The 11,977-nt window shown below is 46.2% G+C and overlaps 1 protein-coding gene across 1 annotated transcript; it reads right to left on the bottom strand.

Moving 5' to 3' along the window:
- Positions 1-1,908: 1,908 nt before the first annotated feature.
- LOC311361200 (glypican-5-like) lies at positions 1,909-10,977 on the bottom strand (the record flags this gene model as incomplete). Its single annotated transcript, XM_084481404.1, has 3 exons — positions 10,561-10,977; positions 2,177-2,338; positions 1,909-1,922 (listed from the first exon to the last, which is right to left on the bottom strand). The coding sequence occupies exons 1-3, from the start codon at positions 10,736-10,738 to the stop codon at positions 1,909-1,911; spliced, it is 354 nt and encodes a 117-aa protein (XP_084337530.1). The 5' UTR covers positions 10,739-10,977.
- Positions 10,978-11,977: the final 1,000 nt, after the last annotated feature.

The raw sequence follows: 11,977 nt of genomic DNA, 5'->3' as shown, positions 1-11,977 counted from the left end.
TTGTACAGTCGGCCAGGACACCTGACCGGGCGGCCTTTCATACGGGGCCAGACATGAGGTAAAGGAGGGAGGGGACTCTGCCCTAACAATGACAACTCTTCCCAATAATAGGAGGACTGCCGCTGCTGGGTAACTATTTATACAGCCTGCTGCAACAACCCTCCACAGCGCAGCTGAGCTGAGCTGGGGTGGAAAAACTATCGCAAATGTAAATTCTGTCTGAGAAAGAAGAGAGAAAGTGCAAAGAGGATATTTGCCTGGCGTGTTTCAAATACAGTACGTGTGAGGGACGAGAATGATGTTACTTGTTTGTGTGTGTTACATACTTTTACTAAATAATAAAGTGTTGAATCACTTAGGAAATAATCTGATCTGTAATACAGAGTAAATACGATACTACAGTATTGCTCTGCATGTCACACATCTACGTTTGATGCAGAGATGCATATCTACTGAATTAAAGTACGGTGTTAAGACTACTTACTAATTACTATTCCACTCCCCCCTTATCATAATTGTGCTTGAAACCCACTTCACAACACATTTGGGCTGAACAGGAACTGTTCAGCCCAAAAAACTCAAACTAACATTGTATCAATCCGTTGGGATAGTGCGTGAGCGAAAAAAAAAAAAAAAGACCCTTTTCGGAAATTATGAAAACGCAACCCCACTGCAATTACCATCAGAGCAGGGAAAGTAAACCCTATCCCTTTGCCCAGTGAGCAGCCCGCTGGCAGGCTGCACCCCAGTGAGAGAGCCAGGACAAATATGACCATGGGCGACTCGTGTACAATGGCTCCAACTGCTTCAATTCAATCTTTAAAGGACTCTTAATAGATTAAGGACATCTTACGTCGTTCTCAGGAATGAAATGATCACGAGGAGAAGAAAGAGAAGCTTTAAAATGTTTTTTTTTATCAAAACCCATTTTTATGCTGTACTTTGTTCTGATGTCCTTGTTGACAAATACAGTTCAGCTTGAAGCATTTATAAACCGCCAGCTACATTTCACGGAGCGATTTGAAATGCTGTGTGAGTGTGTGTGTGTGTGTGTGTGTGTGTGGTGTGTGTTCCATGATCTGATAAAGGGGAGGGCCACGCCTGCTGGAGAACTGCTCGTTTGACTCTGTAATGCTTTCGTTCCAATTCTCCAGCGGACAGAAGAAAAAAAAGACAAGAGGGGCCAGTGTGTGTGTGTGCGTGTGTGTGTGTGTGTGTGTGTGTGTATGTGTGCGTGTGTGTGTGAGTGTGTGTGTGTGTGCGTGCGTGTGTGTGTGTGTGTGTGCTGCCGCTGCCCTCTGAGCACAAGCGGAGCATGGCACGGCCTCTGTACCTTTTTTCCTCCCTGTCAAGCCTAACTGATTCTGCTCCGCAGTGCTGTAGCTGCATCAGCCAAAACCACACTGAAAATGAAGGCTGGAAAAGGAAGAGAGAGGGGGGAACTGAACAGAGCTATGCCCAATCCTTTAACAGTCACATACTTGCCTCCTCGCCAGCAACCATGACCCCAGGAAATCGGAGACAAAAAAGAGCGTTTTTGTGTTTTTGTTTGTCGGTTTTTGTTTCGCGAAATCGAAGGCACATGAACTTTTATTTGAGAGCATGAAAGCAAATGAAGGTGGTTTGGTTTTTCCAGGGGCGGCTCACTACGAGTTTACGCTTCGTCGTCTCTCGTCGATCGGTTCCAGCGCACCACCACCTTGCCGTCGCTGTACACGGACACACGCAAAGAAAAATGCATACTGTAACTCTGCGTCTACAACCCACCTCCGCCTCTGGATCCCCGTGACCAGCCATTAAATATCTATTTAGCTCTTGAACTTGAACAAAACATACAACTTTAACTGCTACGCCTGTAGCGGCTGAAGTCCACGGGTCACTTATGCGGCGTCACTGGATCTCCTCCCATCACACGGCTACACCTAACACACAACAGCCACGCGTGAACCGCGGGGGTCGGCGCAAACAATAAACGGTACGACAATCGGCCGCGGTCGGTCTCGCACCTCTGAAGTTCTGAAGCTCTGCAGAGCAGAGCAGATCAGACAGCGCCGCGTTACGGCCGCGTTACGGCCAAACCGCAAGCTACAAACGCCACCGGGGGGCCGCGCACGGACCACCCGGGAACCGTCGGACCGACGGCGCGTCGCGGCGGCGGCGCTACACACTGCTTTACCTTGGAAGGCGGAGGCGTGGCCGGTGAGGAGGTACTTGAGCTCGAAGCTGTAGGAGCGGATGTTCTGCGGGGTGTCCCGTTTCACCGCCAACTGGTAGCTCTCCTCCATCTTGCGCGTGCAGCAGGACGGCCCCTGGTGCTTGCACACCAACAGGTCCACATCTGGAGGTCGTCCGCCGAAGGGGGGGGAACACACACACGAGACGAGAAGGACATGATTTAGGGGTCAGAGCATACAGGAAACGTCACGTTCGCACACGGAGAACAAGTGTAGTGGGGGTCCTTCTAGTCGAATTACGATGTTAAGATCCAGATTTGATGATGGTGTTTCTAAAGCTCTATATAGCACCAAAGTGAAGGTGCCTTTGCTTGTTCAGTCGAGGGGTGATTTCTATTGTTGTATGGTGTTATTGATGAAGCTTAATATTCAGAAATATTGCATTGAATACTGCCTGTCATTGATATTTTGACTTTAAATGTAAAATCATGACAACCGAAAATGTTATGCAAAGGAAAAAAAGGGTGACATTTTTCCTGAAAAGTGAACCTCACATGGCATAACATTTGACAGGTTGAGGAGAAACAGCCCTGCAGTCAAGGGGAGCGGGCATTGGAGGGGGGGAGGGGGGGGGGGGGGTTGGGGTTCACACCGCCTGCACACTGCGTAACAACATGCCCGCTGCAGCGTCTCTGTAGCCGTCAGGCATGAGAAGAGCCCTGAGCACGCACATAGATAGACATGTGCCATAAATCCAAAGGCAGACGCGTGAGAGACACCGCAGGAGATCCAGAGAGTAGACCCCAAAGAAAATGTATCTCTATTTCGCTGCCGGGAATAGATTTTGTGCTATAAAGTCGAACATGTGCTCGGACTCAAATGCTGCCACACGTGTTGACAATGTGTCTGTTTAGGAAAAGGAGTCGTAAATACACACATGCGTGTGGCGCACACGCCTAAAAACACGTGCAAAAACTTGCTCGGACAATGCAGCCGTGTGCGTATTGAGGTCCTGCCGCACACACACACACACACACACACACACACACACAAACACACACACAAGCATGCGCACAATCTAAAACACACGTGCACACACAGACTCCAGAGCACTGGACGGTCACCGGTTATTCATTACAAGCATTATCGAGGCAGCGAGCCAATCCGAACTGGAACGCTCTGGTCACTCAACGGGACCGCCTGCGCCATGACATCACAGCTCCACCAACGCCACAGAGTCCGCCCTGTCCTGACACCACCAGCCTACTGACGCTGATCGCTGCTCACACAAACTATCGCCATGACATCACCCGGGCTGGGTACAATTAGCATGGGTTATTAAATTAAATCTCCCTCACAACCATGCTCACACATACTCACACACACATGCACCCCCCCCCACCTCACAGTTGCCGCAAGCTGTGTGTGTGTGTGTGTGTGTGTGTGTGTGTGTGTGTGTGTGTGTGTGTGTGTGTCTGAACTGGAAAAAAGAGGGGGTGGGGGGTGTTATAAAGTAGAGATGGTATATGATAAGTCATTTCAGTGGGGGGCTGGGGTTGGTGGAGGACTGTTGGAGCCAGGTGGTGTAACCAGAGCACCCACACACACACACACACACACACACACAGACCCCCCCCCCCCCCCCCCCCCCCCCAGCACGGCCTTGGGACTGTCCGCTAGCCCACTGCCTGCTGCCCCCCACCCCACAAATCTATCACTGAAACACAATAGGCTTGCATTCTCAATCACATTTTTATCCCCTCTGCTGTCCCATCTCACCCTCTCTCTCTCTCTCTCTCTCTCTCTCTCTCTCTCTCTCCTCTCTCTCTCTCTCTCTCTCTCCTCTCTCTCTCTCTCTCTCTCTCTCTCTCTCTCTCTCTCTCTCTCTCTCTCTCTCTCTCTCTCTCTCTCTCTCTCTCTCTCTCTCTCGTTTCCCCAGGGCACCCGGTACCTAGCTAACTCTGGGAATGCTGTCCAACCTTTCAGCCCCGTCTGACATGATTACCTCTAATAGTGACAATGCATCTACACATGCATTCATAAATTGGACTAGACCGACAAGCATTGCCATGGAGATCTGGTCTGTAATGTATGCATTGTACATATTTAAATAAATGATGTACTTCTTACGGATCTCCCAGCAGGAGTCTCCTAACCATGGCAGCGCTAATGCCTGCTCTACCCATTGAGCATGACAGGACCCAAAAACAAGGACAAAGAAATGATATAAGCATCCTAGCATGCTGTTTTATTCCTACATGACTCAGGATTTAATGTGACCCGGGACATGACATCTTCCTCTCTCCCGCCGTCCCCTGACCCCATGGATCAGGGAGGGGGGGGGGGGGCGACTTTTTCTCTCTCCGCCCCCCACCCCCACTCCTTTGTATGTCATCCTTGATATGAAACTAATATCCAGGGGTCTCAGAGTGGAATCTAGCCGGCCTCCTGGTCCCTGGTGAGCAACAGCGTGGTGTAAGTGATACCCGAGGAGGCCTCAAGTCCAAAGCCACCAGGGCACTCAGGACAGTCTGCCTGTCTGTCTGTCTGTCTGTCTGTCTGTCTGTCTGGGCTCCACAGCCACTGATCCGGATGTCTTTTGGAGATGTGCTTTATTTTCCGTGCCGCACGTATTTCCGTGCCTTCGTTTATACAAAAACAATAAACATGTCAAATTACAGAATTGAGAGTGAAATAAAATATAGCAAGCTACAATGTGTTTTCAATCGCAAATACACATTAATAAAGTGGCCAAATCTGGTGACACATATCGGGTTTTAACATTGTATTTGTTATTTTCTTAATTTGACGGATGAGATAAAAATACGATACAGGTATAAATGTATTGACCGACACTGGCACCAAAATAGTTATGGTGGTTATGGTTATTTTTCAAAAATCCACGAATAACAAGTCTGATTGCTGATGAGCTACGAGCCGAGAGTGGCTCCTTCAACATCAACGTTGGGTAAATATAACTGCCATTACGCATGTCATAACAATAACACCCATGGATTTCCCAGACTCCTTTAATCCTCTGACTGCCAACAGGCCTTTGCTGTCCTGGGAGACGTCTGTGCTGTTTTTGCCCCCTGATTCTGCAGTTGAATTCACAAATCCTCGCTTGTCAGTCACCCAAGTTTCCCCCGTCACGACTTGTTCATCGAGGTGCATTCACCTCAATGAACAAGTCATAACCATCAGTTCTAATTCATCTCTCGGAAATACATGCAACCCACCACCAGCTGTTGTTAAAAGCGCCTGTTGATAACTGACACATGGGGGATATACTGCTGGAGAATTGATGTGACCCAGACTAAACACACACACACACACACATGCATATTATCCATTGTCTCGCTCTATCCCTGTCACTTAAATACTCTCATTCACATAGACAGTCACACGTGCGCGCACACACACACACGCACACACACACACACACACACACACACACACACACACACACACACACACACACACACACACACACACACACACACACACAAACGAGAATGTGTGCTCCCACAGAGCACGCAAACACATACACACTCCTCGACTTATAGCGGTGTTTATACAAAGTTCACACAGACTTTAATGTGGGAGCGGGACTCCTAGTTTCACGTTCTGAAAAGTGTGTGTGCGGGCCGGGGGGGGGGGGGGGGGGGGGTGAGGGGGTGGGGTGAGGGGGGGGGGGGGGTGTTCCTGGTGCGGCCGCCTGGGTGTTTCTCCTACAGAACAGGAGTAACATTGTCAGAGCGGCGGCTGATCCCTGCCGTCGAGCCAGTTCCCCTAGGCAGAAACGGCCCCACTGCTCACCGCACTCCTGCCTTCGGGAAGCCTTGAGCGGGGAGGAGGTTCTCTTTGAAGTCGGTCCATCCACGCTACCTCGCTGGGGTATTTACTCTGTATTGATTCGCCGGAGCTGGGGAATCGGAGCGCGCTGAAGGAAAACACGGTTCAAAGGGTCCCTACTGTACGGACCGGGCCGCTGCGGACCCCCCCCCCCCCCCCCCGTGCCGTGTTAGAGGGGCCTGCGGCGACTGGCAGGGTGTCCGCGGGGGCCTCGGAGCAGGGGTTTTGAGTTTGAAAGAAATGAACTGGAAGGCTGTGAAGATAGAGATCTGACCGAGATAGCGAGACGAGATCTCAGTGGGAGTCCCGCACTCTTACTCGTCACTTCGAGCTTCAGCAAACACAGAAATAACTTCGTCTTGTTTCACAACCACACAAAATGATTGATAGTCATTGTAAAAAACGAATTAAATACACAGAGAAACACAATGTGTATCATACTTATAATCCAGTGATTTAAGGAGCCACACAAACAGCTTCAGGGATATTCAACTAGAGTGACTGGGTGGAATAGGTCAAATATGCAAAAGTAAGAGGATGCTCGGCAGCATCTACTTTAACCCCATCATGGATGTGTTAATACGACAGAGAGTGCACCATTCTGTCAAATTAAAGCAACTACTTGTGTTTCACTGGTTATGTGCAATTATAACAAATGCAAGACAACTGAGGATATTTAATTAAATGTGGCATGAGGGGGAGTTTTTTTTCGTTCCTTGCTAGATTAGCTGCCATGATACATATTACAGCTGAGTGGGAAAAGCAATTTGCAGAAACATTTTGGCTGCTTAACAGCCAACCTAACTTTGGATCCTTTACTGGACTTGAGTTAAAACTGACTTGTGAACTGAGACTGGTGGACTGCCGCTTCGCCAGCAAACGCAGGCCATTGTGGAAGGGAACTACCCTATTTTTAATAACCTGCCTCGGGCGCTATGCAGGTACTTATTGCTCATCCAGAATGCAAGGGCCGGGGTGCTGAAAGCATGTCCCTGAACTCATCTCGAGGACCATCTCTGTGTCTGTCCCGCATTTAGCAACACAATGTTCCCAAGAAGAGTATACAACGCACATTTCAAAAGGACAAGTTGCAAAGTTTGTTTCTGTTGAGTTCTCTTCGAAAATGATACAAAATGATACAATTCGTACCCATTCAGGAGAGGCTATTTGTTGAGTGACACGTGATTAGATTGAAGTGAGGAAGGTTGAGTTAAAAAGCATACTACTAAAATAACTGCAGCCAATCAAAGAACAGATAACACTTTGAAGGTCTGCCAGAAGAGGCTGGGCGCTATAACTGGTTAAGGATGTGGTGACATGCGATAACACGCTCCGGTCTCCGTTCCCTTACCATCAACACATGATCCTTGCATTTTTATTGCAACAGGCCCACGCCCATTTCTGCGTGTGATAATCCCACTCTAAAAGGAGCAGTTGTTAATGACTAGCTGTTCTTGATAACTTTACGCATCAAAGAATGCCAGTAACTGTCACCGCATAGCAACATTATCTGCCACCAGTGTTTGTGCTCAAGTGTTTTTGTGCAGATAGCCTGTGCCTTGAAACAAAGCAGCGTCTTGCATCACCAGATAGTTTTCATATGGGTGGTCCTCCATAACCAGGGAGCTAGCACCAGGCTTTATGAGACAACCAAGGGTTGGCCCCAGCAGACTCCCCTCTTAATTGATCTCCAAAGGGCAACATCAACATCTAATCTCTAAAATGGAGTGTTTGGCAGTGACCCACAGCATTGCAGCAATCTTAACTCTCTCCATTTCTCTCTGTCTAGAAAAACGTAATCACAGGATAAGCAGTTCCATGTCATTGATTACCTAATCTCTGAGAATGACTTTATCCCCCAAAGTGCATTAAACTAACTGTTTATCAGATGGGGCCAAAAAAGCAGTCACTGGCCATCTGGAAAGGAAGTATTTCACTCTGAAATAATTTAACTCCAGCCTCATATTGAGAGAAATACTGCTCCTTGTTTGACAAAAAGTTGGGAAATGTGTAGGATTTTCTTGCGTTGAACTTTAGCTGACAGCATAGTCATCAGTTATCCATTTTGTCAAATTGACGAGATTTTCAAAGTGTGTCAACAAAACCCCCGGGCCGACCAAGGTGCTTGGCAAGAAATCCATTCACACCAGGTCCGCATGAAGCAGACCACTGTTTTCAGAGATCAACACCAAACTGTTCAAAGTTCAGAGCTCCACTACTAAGTTTCAAGATTGCTTGGGTTGGCACTCCATCTGAGAACTAAAACAGAGTGGCGTAATTGTGTACACACACACACACACATACACAGTGACACACACAAGCCAAAACTTCCTCTGTATCACCACCACACAACCTCTTTGAACAGAGACTGATCCTGACCCAAAATGACCGTTCCAGGAAAAACCCACGTTCAAAGCAACACAGTTCATACTGAAGCTGAGGACCAGCATTGCAGTGAGTGTAGATGTATTAATATCATAAGTAACAATAAATCAATAAAAACTCAACAAACCAAAATGAAATCAGAAATCATCTCTACAAAATATCCTTTGTATAGTCCTACAATCATTTGTATATGTGTGTATTGGTAAAACTCACTGAATCTAAAAATAATCATGAAGTGCACCTTGAACACAGTCAAAGTCAAAGTCAGAGGTACTCAGGTGTCATTACACCGCAACACACTCTCAACTCAACCCATCGTTTGCAGAAAGGTATCTTCTGCTGCCCCTCAACTTTGTGTTTAATCAAGGTCTTATTTTTATCCTAGTATAGATTATCTCACGGTAATTAACAGCTACAAGGTGGGACGCCTGTTCTATTGCGGGGCGACCTGGGCCAGCTCCGTGGCCTAGATCGCTGCAAACTGCACAACCTAGCAACACTCAATTGTCCCCAGCCATTATCGACACAAAACCTTGGCCCTTTGTGGTCTCTCGTAGGGCCTGCCTTCAAACTGCCACTTGCAATTGGAATTGACATGCCTCATTGCTATGTCCTCTCCCCCCTCCCCTCTCAAACAAACATATCGAGTGGTGCGGCTGCACCTCTAATATATGTTTACCACTTGGCTATCTGTTGCGCTTCTCTGTGTCGGAGCATGCAGCGTCAGACATGGGGATACTTAAGACGGGACCAATATGTATGTGGCAGCAATGCAAGGATGACTGTAGTATCTATCCACACTGAAAGATATATACCCCAGCCCCCGAATTCTGACTTCGTGAGAATGCAGTTTAACCTAAGTGGCATGCAAAAGAAGGTATTTTTTGTTTATGACTACAGGAATTGACATGAGTAAAGCCAGTGTGCATACATAAATGCATAATTATAACGTGTCACATATTTATGGAAGTCCTGATGTGTGTGTGTGTGGTCTTGGAATTGATAGCTATTGTATGCTAGACATGGTTAGCTAATTTGGTTGTGGGAGATAACATCAAAGATTGCAGCACAACATAATCTGTCCAAGGGAAATATGTGCAGTTCCAGAATCAGGTTCCAGCTAAAGTAGCATGGCAGAACCAAATCCTGAACCCAGAAATGTGCTGGCTTCCAAAATAGATATAGGAGCAATGTGTCCAAAATGAATCACTTTCCCTTAGTGTATTGGGGCACATAACCACAAAACCATAATTTCCCATGGAGGAGGACAATAGGGAATCATGTGGGTAGCTGACCCATGCTGAATGGCTGTCATTTATTTTTATAACATCTATTCAAACTAAAGATGTGACCTCCATGCCACACAACATTTGGCATAAAGTGCACAACCATACACCTCAAATATGGTTAGAATCAGACCCTAGGCTTGATTAAAATGCGAAATGCTTCCAAGCCACAATAGCTTTAAATTATGCAGCCTATTGTCTCCCGGTGTCTCAGAGATTAAACAATAAGACACACAACACATATTCTCTAAATAGGACTTTATATAGCTTTTAATTATTGCACCATATAATATGTGTTGGTCACATAACATCTTTGCTAAAGTGAACTACCAAAATGCATATTTTTGATCCAGGCATGACAGGCACCTAGTTGATAAGTTTTTATTTAAAAAAAATAAAATAGGGTATTGAATATTTATGTAGTAGCTATATCCTATATAGGATAGCTATATAGGGTAAATCAAGGTTTATAATTTGTATAGCAAAACTACAGGAAACCAAAGTGGACCTACTCAAGAAGGGTCTTGAATGGATGCTGAAAGATTTTGCATTGACCTGGCATTGAGTTATTGGATAAATATTTTTTATTATTATTTATTGATTAGGCAGTGCAAAAAGCCATCCCTGTAAGAGCAGTAATAGGCCTTCTTCAGTTAGATCGTTGGGTTCATTCTCTGGGTCCATTCTTCTAAATCAAATACAAAGTAGGCTACTACTACAAAAAATGCATCTCATGTTTTAATTTAGCTTTTTTTTTGTCCCTGTATGCGGTTTGAACACATTCATTTTAAATAGTAGAAATAGAAAAAAATATTTAGCATCACCCACTATTCTGCACGTGTTACACACGTTATGCTCACCTGTGCCAGGTGTCTCTGGTACCCGGTTCAGAGGACCAATTTGGCGCAGTTGAAACGCAGTCCTTACTTCATGGCAGCTGTACGCCAACACGTCGACCACGTTCACCGCAAATAAAGTTGCTGAAAAAATCCATAAGTATCCGCAGAAGTTTACGCGTGGGCATGTTCCTCGGGACATTGCCGCATCTCACTCCAGGTGTCCTTGCGATAACTTGCTGTGGCTGGACTGGAAATTGCGCGGCGGACGGCTGTGGAGTCAGGGGCAGTGAAGAAGCTACGATGAAGCAACGGTAAGAGAAACATCTGACAAACGGTTCGCGTCCTTTCACATTATTGTTTGAGATGAGAGTCAGCAGCAGCAGCAGCAGCCCCCGCAGGTTGAAGGTGTTCTCCTAACGAGAGGAAGAGCAGTGTGGGTTCAACTGTCCCACGCTCAGGGCTTGCAGTGGCGGCTGAGAGAGAGCACGCTGTTTCCAAACCATTGCCCACGCCCCCTCCCTCTGTGTAGGTTTAGGATGAGTGACACCGCTGATGTACATTGATGGTGGGAAAAGGCGGGAGTCTGATTGTGCTATTAGCTATGCTAATGGTGTTATTTGGCCACACATAAACTATCTATAAACTCATTTCGGTTATACTCATTTAACGTTAAATAACGATGAACATACCTGCAGTTGATAATTGGCATCCTGGATATCCCTACATTATTTAAATTAGAGTTTCATGTCGATAAGTTACAATTGTATGATAATAGTATTCATAAGTCATTCAGACTCCACATGTTTGGGTTCACAGTGCGTTTTTGCATGGATCCTGTCTGCAAGGCGACGGAGAGGTTCAGCTCGTTTAATACACATTGCTGCCATCTTGTGGCAAAACGGCAAAACGATATGGAAGCTGGTTGCATACCTTTGGCTGGTTCTGCTGTTTTTAAGCAAGTAATGCGTAGTGAAGTTGTAGCCTACTTTAAATATGAGTTGTAAAATGTGATTGATTGGGTTACATGCAGAAGGAAACAAACAGAAGGTCTGGAAACGCATATCTGATTACAAGACGTTATGAATTGAAATGATCATCCCAGGGATTGATCGATTGACTGAGTCATGTATTTTAATTCCTCATAACAATGCAATTGTTTTTCTGGACGGGGTACAATTGAGTGCACTTGCAGGCCCATACCACAGGTGGGCGCTGCTGTACACTGAACGACGAAAACAAGTTATTGTTTGAAGACGTGATGTTGTCCGCTGGGTTCTTTAAAGCATGAATGCGACCCTGGAAATTGCTCCCAGTGAGATATTTACGTCACAGTATGCATTTCATGTGTTCCTAAACACAAGTGTTTTCATAGATTTGGAAAATTACTGTAGAGATGCATACACGAATACACGTGTAACAGACTTTGATCAGCCTGTTA

Source organism: Micromesistius poutassou, assembly GCF_964030765.1.
Source record: "Micromesistius poutassou genome assembly, chromosome: 16".
Classification (NCBI taxonomy): Eukaryota; Metazoa; Chordata; class Actinopteri; order Gadiformes; family Gadidae; genus Micromesistius; species Micromesistius poutassou.
The sequence above is the reverse complement of the archived record's forward strand: the minus strand, read 5'-3'. Positions and strand labels throughout refer to the sequence as shown.